Below are 17,739 nucleotides of genomic sequence, written 5' to 3'. Positions count from 1 at the left end.
ATGACGTACTGCATCAGGAAGGCAGAAGAGACAGGTAACCAAGTGGAAGACAAATCTCAGAGGTTGGCAGTCATGAGCAGCAGAAAGAAAGCCAGGTAAGGTCACTGACGGGATCAGCCCAAGGGGAATCTTCTCGACCCCAGGCCCATGTTGCAAAGTCTCCTATGTATGGACTTTTGGGGCTTCCATTATTCCAATTCTCTGAGTACTGAGATCTGAAAGAGACATATGTACAAAACTGGAGGGTTGTGACAATTCTGAAACCCCGTTCAAATATCCCACTGTTTTCTGAGGCAGGAAAGCCCAGGACTTCTGAGCACAGGAATGTGTCACCTGCAGAGGCTCTGACATGGCGAAATCTCAGGTTGACGCACATACAGCTCAGAGAACACCTTCCAGTTCAACGGTTTTAGAGAATTGTAGATTTGGGTCCAATCCAGGCTGCTGTCCATAGTGACAAGGCCAGGTAAGGGTGAACTTGGGTCAGATGGAACAGACAGAGGGGGCAAATGCAAGACACCCACTGGGACAAGCCAGGAACTCTATGCTGGCAGCAGGACCCCTTTGATGAGGTGAGCACTCCCCTTCAGGGTCTGGGGAGTTAGTGGTCCTGGGCAAATCCAGCATTCGGTATGTGGCATGGCTCTGCCTGGCTCCCGTTCTGGGATCTACAGAAGGGCCCTGCTCTAGAGGCACTGGGTACTGCGCAGCTCAGAAGGCTGGGGCTGAAGTCCAGGGAAACATGGCAGAGACCCAGCTCCAAGAATTGGGCTGTGCCCCTCGTCTGGGCTCCCTCAGCTCCTGGGTCTACCTGCAGCATCGCACTTACCACATTGTGCCAAAATGGCCCATTTATGCCTCTGTCGGCCCCACTAACAGTGAGTTCATAGGGGCCAGGACTGTGCCTTAATTATCTTTGTGCCCGTGGTGCCTAGCAGGGTGCTTGGCACACAGTAAGTGCTCCGTAAACGTGTGCCGCACCAAATAAGAGACTCGCTGTGGGGTCGCCTGCCTGCTGGCCCTGTTTGGCAGGAGTAGGGAGAGCTCTGATTGTTGGTGGCTCCTGTTTTAGCTCACGGGGCAGGCTGCTCTGTAATAGAATATAATGGGATGTCCTGGGTCCTGGCAGGCCCTGGCAAGCATCTCTGTGTCATTCTGAGCATACAGGAGAGTAAAGCCAGCGCTCCTCATGAGATACATTTCTCTGACTTTGCACTCATCACTAGGCATACCGAAATAGCTGGAGACTGACAATTCTCTGTTCAGAATGCCATTTTTTTGTTCCTGAAATAGAGTACTAGACATTCATACAACATACAATGAATCTATTTTTCCATAGAAACAAGATAGGGTTATGCGTCTGGCCAAAGGTCTGATATACTATTTCTAGAAAGGATCAGAAACTGCATAGTAATCAACATGTCAGTGATAAAAGAGATCTGTACCCTGCACAGAGTAAAACTGTGTAAGGTCCATAAATCAGCCAAGTAGGCCAATGCATAAACCAATCATACAAAATCTCTAAAATATTTGTGTGAGAGGTTCTCTAGGGCTAGGATCCAGAGCCTTTCTGGCTGAAGGCAGCTAACAAAGCTCTGCAGTATTTAGGGAAACAAACTGGCAGAGCGTGTAAGAGGGAATCATCTGGGTTATTTATGGTGAAATGGGTCAGGCAGAGGTTGCCTGGAGTCTGCAGCCACCAGGATTCTGGGCACCTTAAGAAACGTTCCAGGCTAATCGAGGGGCTTTAGAACACTGGAGTCACCGAGAGCTGATTCTCTTTGCGTTCTCTGTGCCAAACCTGGGCTTCATCATAGGCAAGGCTTTTTGGAATGTTGTACCCCTGGAATCACAAGAGGCCAAACTCAGAGACCCAAGGCCTTTTTTAAATCCTCTGCCAACAGCCTTCATACAACATTTTCTTTGTGAAACTGAAAAAGCAGGACATCAACTTGGTGAAAAGAGACGGGCTGCTCCTTTCTCTCTGTTGTGAATATTCCTTTTTTTCCCAAACAACTATGGAATATCAGGGGCTTTATACTCCTTGCCCTGGTACCAAGGATTTTGCCTTGAAGCAGGGGTAGGAAAAACATTGTCTGGGGATTCCTCAGGTAAGAAATGCCAATGGCTTACATGTAACAAAGTTATGCCACGGAGTTATCCACCAGCTATTGCATGGCTGGTTCAATGTCATTGTTTTGTGCAGCTGCAAAATCCTAAGGGAGAAGAAAATGCTGTGAGACTCATTTATTGGGGTTTAACGAAAGGTCTTCCCCAGCCCTTCCAGAACATACTGATGACAATGATCTATTTGGGAGAAAGCCCGAGTCAGAGATGTGGCTCTGTTAACTCTCTGTCCAAATGATAATAAAACCCCTCATCTACAGGTAACAATTTACACTTTATAAAGCTGTTTCACATCGAGACCTTGAATTCCTTTAGATCCTGTTTCCTGAAGTCCAGGCCAGCAGTGTCCTGCAATGTGCTTGGCCATAATAAGGTTTATTTAACAACTACTTAGCCAAGCAAAGGAAACTGTTTACAGGTCCACAAGGATTTCAAGTCAAAACAAAAGGAGATGGTGCCTTTTTCACGGGGCTGGTAAATGTGGAAGTGAAGACATTTTTCACTGTGTGATTACCTGTGCAAACCTGCTAATGGTCTTAGGGAAACTTTGGAGAAAAACACCATCCTGCTCTTTGGCCAGTGGACGTGGGAGGCCTGAGCTAAATGGGCAAAGGGGAAGGTTTCAGCAGGGAGGGAGCTTGGAGCTCCAGTCCCCTCATTTGCAAGTAGAGAAGTGGGGTCTGGGAAGCTGGCTGCCATCCCCACTCCTTCCCCACCCTGGTTGAACAGCGCCAAAGACACATTCTCCTTCCATTTTGATGGAATAAAATCAACATTCATCTCCAGGTTGGCGGCTGGGAAAGAACCACTTAGACAATGGCTCCGCAGCGCTGCAAGCAGCAGCTGGGGAATTTCCGGGCTCGCAGCGCGATCTCACCCAGAGGACAGGCGCACGCAGGTGCCTGACCCGGAGGGAAGTACGATGGGTTCACTTGCAATCTGTGTTGTTCATGTACTCCATGCTGTCCTCAGAATCTCCAATTTGGCCCTTTCTGCAGCAACTAGTAGTTGAAATGAGAGGGAAGGGGAAGGAGAATGCCCTGTGATAGGAGGAAAAAGGAAATTAAGCTCCAAAACCTGGATTCGGAACTATTTTAGGTCCCCTTAACATGGGATGCCACGTCCCTTCAGCTCTCCACTTTAAGCACAAATTACTAGTCACCCGCAAAATGGCCTTTTCTTTGGTATTCCCGTCCCCAACCCCCTCCCCTCCCTGGGACTTTTCACCTTTAACACTGCCAGCCCATTGCTTCTCGTCCCAGAATCTTCCAGGCTGAAAGAACCAGCGGAAGAGACGGGGGTGTGGGGACAGAGAGGACGGGGCAGCCACGGCCGGGCCCCTTAGAAATCACCCCACTGCGATGGCACAGGCGGGCCGGGCCGGTCCAGGCACCCAGAGGGGCTCAGGATGGCCCGGGGCAGCCTCGGGCCGAGGAGGGCTCTGTCCAGGGCAGGGGAGCACAGCGGAGGAAATTCTTATGGGCTCAGGAAGAGGCTGAGTGTGATGGAAGACACACCCTGCTAACCAACAGTTTATTCCTGTTGAGGCAGGAACTTAGGGCAGCCAGAAATTCTTACTTCTCATGAGCTGCGCCATGTGCTTTGGCCGTAACAGGCCACAGTCCTCCCCAGCAGGGACGCTTCCGGACAACTCGAGGAGAGCCCCTTTGCCCCTTTGCAGAGGGAGACCTTGTGCTCTGAACCCGGCCCTCCCCTGGGGCATTGTGACCTCAGCTGTCAGCACACAAAGCTGTGGCCTCCTGCCCTTGGCTTGCCCTGTGATTTGACAGAACCGTGGCCTGGTCACGGGGGCTGTTGCGGGGAGGTTGGGAAGTTGAAGAACACTGTGGCCTCCTCCATCATGTCAGCCAAGGATGCAGAACTGAAGAAAGCAAACCCGGTAACAGTAGGGGTGGGATGGGGCTCTCTGAGTTCCTTCTGAGTGGAGATGGGGCTGGGGGTGGATACAGAGAACGTTCCCATGGATCCTCGACTTTTGCCCTCTCCGTTCTAAGCACGTCTTCTCTCCCTGGAATGGGGATGGGATGAATCCTTGGACTTGGGTGGGGCAAGGAGCTATAATGTCCCCAGAGTCCTCTGACAGGGCCATGACCCCAGGCCAGGCCTGTGCCCAGTCAGCATCTGACAGGCCTGTCTAAGGCCACAATAACCTTGTTAGGCAAATATAATTATCACCTCCATTTTACAGATGAGGAAATGACTAAATAACTTGCCCAAGCTGACAAGGCTAGTAAAGAGGATAGCTGAGATTAGAACCCAGGTCTGTCTGTCCCCAAAACCTGTGCTTCTGAAACAATTTTTAGCTTCCTTAAAATTGTCTTAAAGTGCTTTCTCTGCTCAGTCCCCTCCAGCAGGGAGAGAGCTGCTCACTGAATGGGCAGGAATATTCTCATTAGAGTATTACATGACAAGACTAGGGTGGTCATGAAACAGATCAGAGTGTTGGGGAAACTGAGGGCCCCAGTTCAAGTGCAGTTGGGCAGGCAGGGCTGGAGTGGGAGGTCCTCTTGCAAGGACTGGGTGTTACTCCGTGGCCTGTGGCCTCCAAGTCCTCTCCCAATCCCGATGACCAACAGGCTGAAGCTAACGTCTCTTTGCAGAGCAAGAACTACAAGGCATTTTGCCTGGAAATGAAAGTAGAGCTGTAAGGGCCTCTCTTAAGACTCTGCGGGCAGCCCAGCCTGGGGGCTTGGAGTCAGGGTCATTCATTTTTCCTCATGGTCAGAACCTGTCCCAAGGGCTGGGGGATAAAAAGAAAGAGATGAACTCTGTTCTCAGACACCTTCACATTAGGAAGCCTTCTGGTGCGTACATACACAAGGAAAACTTCAGCAGTGTTACGTGCTATGCAGGGAATTAAAATGGGGAGTGTGCTTGGCTGCTCAAAGGGCAGAAAAAGCTGAGGCCAGGTGGGCCAGGAGGAGAGTGGAAAGAAGTGGGCTCAAAGAGGGAGAAAAAGTATCCAGGCACCTTCTGTGCAGCTGCGGCCACTGGCTCTCATCTCTCTCTCCTGGTGCTAAGGGATGAACCCAAACTTGGGGTCCTCTCTCCTGCCTCATCCGCTCACACCTGCGATTTCTAACATTCTGTGTTTCTGATTTCAATCAATAGACATGTGGCTACAAAGGAGTTAAACAAGAAGGACCATTTACCAAAACAGGAGGGACGCAAGGGTTAAGGGTAAGTGTGTGAACCCTGGTGACCGGGGGATGGATCAGCACAGGAAAGAGCTGGTGGGACCCAGACTTATATGGCAGATAAACCTGCTGACGTCTACAGTTACGCTGTGAGCCCTGCGACTTCACTCCTTCAGGTTCTTTCCTTTTTTTTTTTTTTTTTAACTTTTTATTTTGAAATAATTTCAGGCTTACAGGAAAATTGCAAAAATGGTACAAAGAATTCTAGCATCATCTTCAACCAGTTTCTCCAAATGTGGGCATTTTATCATGGTTGCTTTATTCTCTCTCTCTCTCTCTCTCTCTCTCTCTCTCTCTCTCTCTCTCTCTCTCTCTCTCACACACACACACACATAATTTATGTCCTGAACCACCTGAGAATAAGTTGCCTCATTTTCTGTAAATCTTTGACATGTATTTCCTAAAAACAGTAACCACAGTAAAATGATCAAAATCAGGAAATTAACATAGATACAGTACTAATCTGTAGCCCTCATTCTAATTTCACTAATTGTCCCACTAAAGTCTTCTATAACAAAATAACAAAAAATGCTTTTCTCGTCCAAGTTGCAATCCAGGATCACATAATACATCTAGTTGCCATGTTTCTTCAGTTTTTCATCTGGATCTTTTCTCCAACCTTTGTCTTTCATGACACTGACACTTTTGAGGACAATGGATCATTTATTTTGGAGAATGACCCTTAAGTTGGGTTTATTTGATGCTTCCTCGTGACTAGATCTAGGTCAAAAGTGAGGGCGAGTCCTTTTCTGTGCATCATAACTGCAGGCACATGACACCTGTATGTCCCAATACCCTATTTTCTTAACAGCATCCATTCCTCCCTAAAGGAAAGTGTCTCTTTCCTCATGTTTTGGCAATGCCCTGGGGACTTCCCTTCCCTCTTATTGGCAGTTGCCTTTTCACACAAGACATCTCTGTCTCTTCCCTATTTCATTTCCTCAGAATGAATTCAAGGAGGTGAGGGAAGAGCTCAAGTCAAAAATGGAGGAGATAAAACAGGTAATGGGATGAGACTTTATGTAACACGGAGGTGAAGCGTACCTTGAAGAAAAATGAATTGCATGGAGAAGCATCAAACCAACTCAGCCCCAATCCCCTGGGACACTTAAGTGTTGGGTGGCTTTAGATACTCATTTCTTGTTTGATGCTTAAACCTGATTTGGGGGCAGATTCTCTAAGGCATCTCATTGATGAGGTTGGGGTGATGTCACTTAGTGACAGCAGAGTGAGTGGGGCTGGTTTGGCATTTGGGGGCAGTCAAGGACCAGTTCTATCCTCCTTATTCACCCCTCTTGGGAGAGCTGAGGAGCCAGAACTCTCTTTTTGTTTCTATGATGGATCCATCTAAAACACAATTATGATAAAAAGGGGAATAATTAGGAAAGAAGGTACAACTGAAGCTCCACACATAAGCCTTGCGACAGGCCTTTCCCCGGCAGGTGGTGGTGATGACTTGGTGGAGCATGTACCCTGGTCCCTTCAGAGAATTCTTGGGAGGAAAGTGGCTCTAATAGGCTATTAGTCCATTCCCTGAGCTTTATCCAGCTCATTCCACAGTAGCAGCTGCTGCCCTTTGCTTAAAAACACCAAAAAAGACTCCACAGGTGTCTTCAGTAGTTTGCTCTGTGCCTTGTCAAGCCAAGCCTTTCTTCCTTTTTAGATAAAGGACATAATGGACAAGGATTTTGATAAACTCAAGGACTTCGTGGAAATTATGAAGGTAAGCATTTACCGAGGGCCTTGCTATAGAAGAGATACCAGAGGCTACCCTGCAGGTGTTCACAATCTAGTAGAAGAGCCAAACTCCCTTGCAAGACAGAAGGAATAAATGATAATCCACTGTCAATTAATTCAGGGTTTAGAGAAGTGAGAAGTAAATGTGGGCTGGAGGAACCAGAAAACTCTTTGTAGGGAAAGTAAGTCTTCACTTTAGCCTTGAAGACTGCATTGGAGGCTTTATGCAAATCTAATCAAAAGCCCAATACAATTTTTTTTTTTTAACTCAAGAAATTACTAGGAGGATCATCTAGATTGTTGAATAGGAGTTCTTAAACTTTGGTGTGTTTCAGAAACACCTGAGGTGCTAATAACACAAAGCTCAGGTGCATGTTCAGATGGGACTTGAGCCCATTTATTTTTGCCATTTTCCCAGGTTAGTTTGAGAAACATTGATGTAGAAGTATAAGCATGCAAAAGTAGAGATCTACAAATTTTTGAAGGAGTTTTAAGGCGGATTAGCCTTAGCAGATACTAAAATCCATGACAAAGCCATAATAATCAAATTAGGTTAATATAACCCAGGGAAAACCAGACAAATAAATGAAATAGAATAGATAATCCTGTAATACTAGGGCTCTGTCAAGGATGCACTAAGAATTACCTATGGGTTTTTTAAAACTCTATGTATCTAGGTCCCATGCCAGATGAACTGAATAAAACTCTCCAGGGTGAGGCAGAGTTGCTTAAAACTACATAAATGATTCTGATTCCTGCTCATGGCTGAGAACCAGGTCTAAACACTTTAGCAGTAGTTATTAATCTTGGCTGCACATTACCATCACCTAAGGAGGCCTGAAACCTCACCCACCCATCCACCCCCACCCCCACCCCCACCCCTACTCCTCCCCACCCCCCACCCCCCACCCTTCCATCCAGGCTACAAGCTCACATAAATCAATAAAAATCAAATAGGATATTGGGCAAAAGGCACGAACAGAAAATCCACAGAAGCAGATATAAAAAAGCAATACACAGAGAAGACTGTGGGAAGATGGGGAGTAGGAAGTTCCAGGAATCAGTCCCTCCACCAAAACAACTATTAAGCTGGCAGGAATGGTCTGAATCAACTATTTAGTGAACTCTGGAGTCTAGTGGAACACTGAGCAGCATCCAAGGAGGAGCGGGAGGAAGAGGCTGATGAGTAGTGGAAATACCAGTGAGATCCACCCTCCCTGCTGTGGCCATGACCCCCCACCCCAGCCTCACGGCAGGCAGCAGTGGGGCTGCAGCTCAGGCTCCTGGTGCAGCTTGCTGGTGCCAGGGTGAGACATAAAGCCCTAGTCCTCCAAACCTCAGGGGTGTGTATGTGGCCTGAGCGCTGATCATTGCTTTTAATTAGCTACTTCGGATCACTGGGAGCCAGCTCTGAGGATGGCCGTTGCTCCAAACCCCTCACGCAAAGGAGGCAGAGGCATCTTAAAGACTGTACTCTTTCTCAAAACTATGGAAAATGGTTAAAAGTTTGCTTAACTGGGAAGTACTGAATCAGGTAAATGTGCTTCAAAAGCCATAGAAGAAGCTTCTGGTGCCCTTGCTGGCCCCTTCATCACACAGGGTGGAGCTAGCATGCACTTCCATTGGGGGTGCCTGGCCCTGTTCCAGAGGGCGCAGAGGGGCCCCTGTGTACCTACTGGGTACAAGTATGTCGGTGCCAATCTATTGGATGGAGCCTGAGGGACTGAGCTGGGGAAACCAACTGAGGCTCACCCTCCCTGCATTTGTGTTGAGGGCAGAGAAGCAGCTTGCAGACAGCTGGGACAATGTGAGAAACAATTAAGCTGAAGTGGCCTGGGGCAAAGGACTACCTGCATTAAGACACTCAAAAGAGCACTTGAGGGGTTGAAGGTCTATTTCAAGGGGAATAGTTGGGGTTTGCACTCCAACTCCTGTAAACTGTAAGCAGGGGAACTCCTGAGGCCAAGAGCAAGCACAAGTCCAGGCAAAGAGGCAGGCTCCCTGGCTCCATGCAGGCTCAGTTAAAACAGAGCAGATGCTGCACTTAGCATTTGCCTCTGGCTGATCTTCTTGATAGAAGGGCTAAACTCTGAAGGAGACCACCATCCAAAGCACAGCCATTTGCACATATTGTGATAGATTATTTTTGCTTTAGTTTGTTTTATCTCCTGGCATTAAAGAAAATCCCTATCATATCACTAGCTGGATACAAATTTAAGGAACAGACAGCTCAGGGACTATTCCCAGAGTTCACACTTTAAAATATTGAAATGTGCTAATTGCATGGAACTTTGAATAGGAAGTGAGATACGGTAGGTTAGTATAGGCTGGAGTGAAATAGTGACACATCCCAGAGTAATTTGGGCAGATAATAAAAAATATATTTACAGCCTCCGCATCCCCAGCCCCGAGGATCTGGGGGAAGGTGCAGATGTGTTGGACATCCTCACCTGGACTGGTGTTGATGTTGTCACAAACATTGGGACTGGCAGTTTGATGTGTTGAGCCCTTGAGCATGGGACTTGCCCTTATGAAGCTCATTACCACAAAGGAGAGTCTAAAGGTGTATGTAATGGTGCCTAAGAGTCTCCCCCTGAGTACCTCTTTGTTGCTCAGATGCGGCCCTCTCTCTCTCTAACTGAGCCATCTCAACAGGTGAACTCGCTGCCCTCCCCTCTACGTGGGACCCGACTCCCAGGGGTGTAAATCTCCCTGGCAATGCAGAGTATGACTCCCGGGGATGAATGTGGACCCGGCATCGTGGGACTGAGAGTATCTTCTTGACCAAAAGGGGGATGCAAAATGAGACGAAATAGTTTCAGTGGCTGAGAGATTCCAATTGGAGTCGAGAGGTCACTCTGGTGGACATTCTTATGCACTATATAGATAACACCTCTTAGGCTTTAATGTATTGGAATAGCTAGAAGTAAATACCTGAAACTACCAAACTCCAACCCAGCAGTCTGGACTCCTGAAGACAATTATATAATAATGTAGATTACAAGGGGTGACAGAGTGATTGTGGAGACCTTGTGGATCACACCCCCTTTATCTAGTGTATGGATGAGTGGAGGAATGGGGATAAAAACTAAAGGACAAATGGGGTGGGATGGGGGGATGATTTGGGTGTTCTTTTTTCACTTTTATTTTTTATTCTTGTTCTGGTTCTTTCTGATGTAAGGAAAATGTTCAGAGATAGACTGTGGTGATGAACACATAACTATGTTATACTGTGGACAGTGGATTGTATATCATGGATGATTGTATGGTGTGCGAATGTATTTCAATAAAACTGAATTTAATAAAAAAAAATACTGAAATGTGCTGTGTGCAACAAAGGTTACAGGACAAATAAAGAAACAGAAAACGATGGTCCATCCAAAGGAACAAGATAAAAATCCAGAAACCATTACTGAAGAGAACCAGACTTTAGATTTACTGGACAAAGATCTTTAAAAGATGATCTTCAATCTCCTCAAGGAGATAGAGGAAAATACAGAGAAAGAGCCAAAGGATATGAGGAAAACAATGAATGAATGATACAGGAATCTCTTGGAGGTCCTCAATAGGACCCAAACAGAAATGCTGGAGTTGAAGAACACAATAGCTGAAATGAAAAATTCCCTGGACAGTTTCAACAGCAGGTGGTTGGTGGCAGAAGAAAGAATCAATGATCTCGAAAATAAGACAATTAAAAGAATTCAGGCTGAGGAGCAAAAAGGAAAAAAAGAGAGTGAACGGAGCCTAAGAGTCTTGTGGGATATCATGTAGCTTACCAATATGTGCAATATGGGAATACCAGAGGGAGAAGAAAGGGAGGGGCAGAAGGAATATTAAAAGACATAGTGCCAGAAACTTCCCAAATTTAATGAAAGACATGAATATGCACATTCAAGATGCCCAACAGACCCTAAACAGGATAAACATAAGAGAAACATGTCCAGATGCATAGTATCAAGCTGCCAATACCAAGGATTAGGAGAGCGTTCTAAGCTACAAGAAAAGAATAGCATGTCATGTACAAGGGAATCCCAATGAGATCAAGTCCTGATTTCTCATCAGAAACCATGGAGGCAAGAAGGCATTGTTCTGAAATATTTGAAGTGCTGAAAGGAAACAATTGCCAGCCAAAAATTTTATATCTGGCAGGACTTTCTTTCAAAAATTCAGAGAGAGATTAAGACATTCCCAGATAAACAAAGGTGCAGGGAGTTCATTACCAATAGACATAACCTACAAGCAATGCTAAAGGGAGTTCTTTCAGTCTGAAAGGAAAGGATACTAGTAAGTGGATCAAAGTGGCGTGAAGAAATAAAGACCTCTGGTAAAGGGAACTATTGGGTAATTACAAATGCCAATACTATTGTATTGTATTCTTTGGTATGTGACTCCACTTCTTACTTCCTACAGGTGCTAAAGTGCAAATACATAAAAAGCAATGATAAATTTATGATTTTGGACATACAGTGTACAAAGATACAATTTGTAAAAAGTCCAAAAAAAAAGTTGTGGGGCAGAGGAGTAAAGCAATACTGTATATGTAGGCTACTGAAGGTAAGTTGGTATCAAATCAAATATGATTGTTACAGATTTAGGATGTTAAAATTTAAACCCATGGTTAAATATCTGAAAAATATATTCAGAAAGAAATGAGAAGGAACTCATAATGGCATAATACAAAAAATCATAAATATGAAAGTAGGCATTAACAGAAGAATTGAGGTCACAAAAGGTATACTAATAAAGGCAAAATAACAAAATATTGAGCAGAAATAAATGAAATTGAGAATGAAAAAGCAACAGAGAGAATTAACAGTAGAGACAATGTCCATAAAAAAGGACAGTCCATGTTCATGGATTGGAAGACTAAGTATTATTAAGATGTCAAACTTCTCCCTGCAGTGATTGACAGATTCAATGCAATCCCAATAAAATTTCAATAGCCTACTTTGCAAGAATGGAAAAGCCAATCATCAAATTTATTTGGAAGGATAAGTGTTCCCGAATAGCCAAAAAGATCTTGAAAAAAATCACACTTCTTGACTTCAAGCCTCTTACAAAGCTACAGTCATCAAAACAGCAAAAATCAAGAAAAAAAATTCCACTTACAATAGCAACTAAAAGAATCAAATGTCTAGGAATAAATTTAACCAAGGACGTAAGGGACATATACACAGAAAATTACAAAACACTGCTAGAAGAAATCAAACAAGAACTAAATAAATAAAAGAACATTGTGGTTACTCCTCCAGGAAAGTAGGTAGAAAGCCAGGAACTGCGTGGACTGGACACCACAGAGCAATCTGTCTTTGGGCATACTTCATACAACACTCATGAAAATGTCGAACTGCTGAGATCAGCGAAATCTGTAAGTTTTTGCGGCCAGGGGACCCGCGCCCCTCCCTGCCAGGCTCAGTCCCGTGGGAGGAGGGGCTGTCAGCTCCGGGAAGGAGAAGGGAGAACTGCAGTGGCTGCTCTTATCGGAAACTCATTCTACTGATCCAGACTCCAACCATAGATAGACAGAGACCAGACACCAGAGAATCTGTGAGCAGCCAGCCCAGCAGAGAGGAGACAGGCATAGAAAAAAAAAAAAAACAACACGAAAAACTCCAAAATAAAAGCAGAGGATTTTTAGAGTTCTGGTGAACACAGAAAGGGGAAGGGCGGAGCTCAGGCCCTAAGGTGCATATGCAAATCCCGAAGAAAAGCTGATCTCTCTGCCCTGTGGACCTTTCCTTAATGGCCCTGGTTGCTTTGTCTATTAGCATTTCAATAACCCATTAGATCTCTGAGGAGGAACCTTTTTTTTTTTTTTTTTTTTAATCCTTTTTTCTTTTTCTAAAACAATTACTCTAAGAAGCCCAATACAGAAAGCTTCAAAGACTTTCAATTTGGGCACATCAAGTCAAGAGCAGAACTAAGAGAGCTCTGAGACAAAAGGCAATAATTCAGTGGCTGAGAAAATTCACTAAACACCACAACTTCCCAAGAAAACGGGGGTGTCCGCTCACAGCCACCATCCTGGTGGACAGGAAACACTCCTGCCCATCGCCAGCCCCATAACCCAGAGCTGCCCCAGACAACCCAGTGTGACGGAAGGGCTTCAAATAACAGGCACACACCACAAAACTGGGCGTGGACATTAGCCTTCCCTGCAACCTCAGCTGATTGTCCCAGAGTTGGGAAGGTGGAGCAGTGTGAATTAACAAAGCCCCATTCAGCCATCATTTGAGCAGACTGGGAGCCTCCCTACACAGCCCAGCAGCCCAGAACTGCCCTGAGGGGACGGCACTCACCTGTGACATAGCACAGTCATCCCTCAACAGAGGACCCGGGGTGCACAGCCTGGAAGAGGGGCCCACTTGCAAGTCTCAGGAGCCATACGCCAATACCAAGGACTTGTGGGTCAGTGGCAGAGACAAACTGTGGCAGGACTGAACTGAAGGATTAGACTATTGCACCAGCTTTAAAACTCTAGGATCACCAGGGAGATTTGATTGTTAGGGCCACCCCCCCTCCCCGACTGCCCAGAAACACGCCCCACATACAGGGCAGGCAACACCAACTACACATGCAAGCTTGGTACACCAATTGGGCCCCACAAGACTCACTCCCCCACTCACCAAAAAGGCTAAGCAGGGGAGAAGTGGCTTGTGGAGAACAGGTGGCTCGTGGACGCCACCTGCTGGTTAGTTAGAGAAAGTGTACTCCACGAAGCTGTAGATCTGATAAATTAGAGATAAGGACTTCAATAGGTCTACAAACCCTAAAAGAACCCTATCAAGTTCAGCAAATGCCACGAGGCCAAAAACAACAGAAAATTATAAAGCATATGAAAAAACCAGACGATATGGATAACCCAAGCCCAAGCACCCAAATCAAAAGACCAGAAGAGACACAGCACCTAGAGCAGCTACTCAAAGAACTAAAGATGAACAATGAGACCATAGTATGGGATATGAAGGAAATCAAGAAGACTCTAGAAGAGCATAAAGAAGACATTGCAAGACTAAATAAAAAAAATGGATGATCTTATGGAAATTAAAGAAACTGTTGACCAAATTAAAAAGATTCTGGACACTCATAGTACAAGACTAGAGGAAGTTGAACAACGAATCAGTGACCTGGAAGATGACAGAATGGAAAATGAAAGCATAAAAGAAAGAATGGGGAAAAAAATTGAAAAAATCGAAATGGACCTCAGGGATATGATAGATAATATGAAACGTCCAAATATAAGACTCATTGGTGTCCCAGAAGGGGAAGAAAAGGGTAAAGGTCTAGGAAGAGTATTCAAAGAAATTGTTGGGGAAAACTTCCCAAATCTTCTAAACAACATAAATACACAAATCATAAATGCTCAGCGAACTCCAAATACAATAAATCCAAATAAACCCACTCCGAGACATATACTGATCACACTGTCAAACACAGAAGAGAAGGAGCAAGTTCTGAAAGCAGCAAGAGAAAAGCAATTCACCACATACAAAGGAAACAGCATAAGACTAAGTAGTGACTACTCAGCAGCCACCATGGAGGCAAGAAGGCAGTGGCACGATATATTTAAAATTCTGAGTGAGAAAAATTTCCAGCCAAGAATACTTTATCCAGCAAAGCTCTCCTTCAAATTTGAGGGAGAGCTTAAATTTTTCACAGACAAAGAAATGCTGAGAGAATTTGCTAACAAGAGACCTGCCCTACTGGAGATACTAAAGGGAGCCCTACAGACAGAGAAAGAAAGACAGGACAGAGAGACTTGGAGAAAGGTTCAGTACTAAAGAGATTCGGTATGGGTACAATAAAGGATATTAATAGAGAGAGGGGAAAAATATGGCAAACATAAACCAAAGGATAAGATGGCTGATTCAAGAAATGCCTTCACAGTTATAACGTTGAATGTAAATGGATTACACTCCCCAATTAAAAGATATAGATTCGCAGAATGGATCAAAAAAAATGAACCATCAATATGTTGCATACAAGAGACCCATCTTAGACATAGGGACACAAAGAAACTGAAAGTGAAAGGATGGAAAAAAATATTTCATGCAAGCTACAGCCAAAAGAAAGCAGGTGTAGCAATATTAATCTCAGATAAAATAGACTTCAAATGCAGGGATGTTTTGAGAGACAAAGAAGGCCACTACATACTAATAAAAGGGGCAATTCAGCAAGAAGAAATAACAATCATAAATGTCTATGCACCCAATCAAGGTGCCACAAAATACATGAGAGAAACACTGGCAAAACTAAAGGAAGCAATTGATGTTTCCACAATAATTGTGGGAGACTTCAACACATCACTCTCTCCTATAGATAGATCAACCAGACAGAAGACCAATAAGGAAATTGAAAACCTAAACAATCTGATAAATGAATTAGATTTAACAGACATCTACAGGACATTACATCCCAAATCACCAGGATACACATACTTTTCTAGTGCTCATGGAACTTTCTCCAGAATAGATCATATGCTGGGACATAAAACAAGCCTCAATAAATTTAAAAAGATTGAAATTATTCAAAGCACATTCTCTGACCTCAATGGAATACAATTAGAAGTCAATAACCATCAGAGACTTAGAAAATTCACAAATACCTGGAGGTTAAACAACACACTCCTAAACAATCAGTGGGCTAAAGAAGAAATAGCAAGAGAAATTGCTAAATATATAGAGACGAACGAAAATGAGAACACAACATACCAAAACCTATGGGATGCAGCAAAAGCAGTGCTAAGGGGGAAATTTATAGCACTAAACACATATATTAAAAAGGAAGAAAGAGCCAAAATCAAAGAACTAATGGATCAACTGAAGAAGCTAGAAAATGAACAGCAAACCAATCCTAAACCAAGTACAAGAAAAGAACTAACAAGGATTAAAGCAGAAATAAATGACATAGAGAACAAAAAAAACAATAGAGAGGATAAATATCACCAAAAGTTGGTTCTTTGAGAAGATCAACAAGATTGACAAGCCCCTAGCTAGACTGACAAAATCAAAAAGAGAGAAGACCCATATAAACAAAATAATGAATGAAAAAGGTGACATAACTGCAGATCCTGAAGAAATTAAAAAAATTATAAGAGGATATTATGAACAACTGTATGGCAATAAACTGGACAATGTAGAAGAAATGGACAATTTCCTGGAAACATATGAACAACCTAGACTGACCAGAGAAGAAATAGAAGAACTCAACCAACCCGTCACTAGCAAAGAGATCCAATCAGTCATCAAAAATCTTCCCACAAATAAATGCCCAGGGCCAGATGGCTTCACAGGGGAATTCTACCAAACTTTCCAGAAAGAACTGACACCAATCTTACTCAAACTCTTTCAAAACATTGAAGAAAATGGAACACTACCTAACTCATTTTATGAAGCTAACATCAATCTAATACCAAAACCAGGCAAAGATGCTACAAAAAAGGAAAACTACCGGCCAATCTCCCTAATGAATATAGATGCAAAAATCCTCAACAAAATACTTGTAATTTGAATCCAAAGACACATTAAAAAAATCATACACCATGACCAAGTGGGGTTCATTCCAGGCATGCAAGGATGGTTCAACATAAGAAAAACAATCACTGTATTACAACACATTAAAAACTCGAAAGGGAAAAATCAATTGATCATCTCAATAGATGCTGAAAAAGCATTTGACAAAATCCAACATCCCTTTTTGATAAAAACACTTCAAAAGGTAGGAATTGAAGGAAACTTCCTCAACATGATAAAGAGCATATATGAAAAACCCACAGCCAGCATAGTACTCAATGGTGAGAGACTGAAAGCCTTCCCTCTAAGATCAGGAACAAGACAAGGATGCCCGCTGTCACCACTGTTATTCAACATTGTGCTGGAAGTGCTAGCCAGGGCAATCCGGCAAGACAAAGAAATAAAAGGCATCCAAATTGGAAAAGAAGAAGTAAAACTGTCATTGTTTGCAGACGATATGATCTTATATCTAGAAAACCCTGAGAAATCGACGATACAGCTACTAGAGCTAATAAACAAATTTAGCAAAGTAGCAGGATACAAGATTAATGCACATAAGTCAGTCGTGTTTCTATATGCTAGAAATGAACAAACTGAAGAGACACTCAAGAAAAAGATACCATTTTCAATAGCAACTAAAAAAATCAAGTACCTAGGAATCAACTTAACCAAAGATGTAAAAGACATATACAAAGAAAACTACATAACTCTACTAAAAGAAATAGAAGGGGACCTTAAAAGATGGAAAAATATTCCATGTTCATGGATAGGAAGGCTAAATGTCATTAAGATGTCAATTCTACCCAAACTCATCTACAGATTCAATGCAATCCCAATCAAAATTCCAACAACCTACTTTGCAGACTTGGAAAAGCTAGTTATCAAATTTATTTGGAAAGGGAAGATGCCTCGAATTGCTAAAGACACTCTAAAAAAGAAAAACGAAGTGGGAGGACTTACACTCCCTGACTTTGAAGCTTATTATAAAGCCACAGTTGCCAAAACAGCATGGTACTGGCACAAAGATAGACATATAGATCAATGGAATTGAATTGAGAATTCAGAGATAGACCCTCAGATCTATGGCCGACTGATCTTTGATAAGGCCCCCAAAGTCACTGAACTGAGCCATAATGGTCTTTTCA

The 17,739-nt window shown here is 43.8% G+C and overlaps 1 protein-coding gene across 1 annotated transcript in view; it reads left to right on the top strand.

Annotated features, from left to right (window-relative positions):
- The window catches only part of TEX35 (testis expressed 35), a 44,970-nt gene continuing 27,231 nt past the window's right edge, over positions 1-17,739 (top strand). The window contains exons 1-8 of the mRNA XM_037806683.1: positions 1-34; positions 591-878; positions 2,914-3,025; positions 3,390-3,570; positions 3,743-4,027; positions 5,260-5,328; positions 6,291-6,347; positions 7,009-7,068. Of these exons, the coding sequence (XP_037662611.1) occupies positions 1-34; positions 591-878; positions 2,914-3,025; positions 3,390-3,570; positions 3,743-4,027; positions 5,260-5,328; positions 6,291-6,347; positions 7,009-7,068 (1,086 nt within the window). The remainder of the gene's footprint in view (positions 35-590; positions 879-2,913; positions 3,026-3,389; positions 3,571-3,742; positions 4,028-5,259; positions 5,329-6,290; positions 6,348-7,008; positions 7,069-17,739) is intronic.

Source organism: Choloepus didactylus, chromosome 2 (assembly GCF_015220235.1).
Source record: "Choloepus didactylus isolate mChoDid1 chromosome 2, mChoDid1.pri, whole genome shotgun sequence".
Classification (NCBI taxonomy): Eukaryota; Metazoa; Chordata; class Mammalia; order Pilosa; family Megalonychidae; genus Choloepus; species Choloepus didactylus.
Note: the sequence above shows the minus strand (reverse complement) of the source record. Positions and strands in the feature narration are given on the sequence as shown.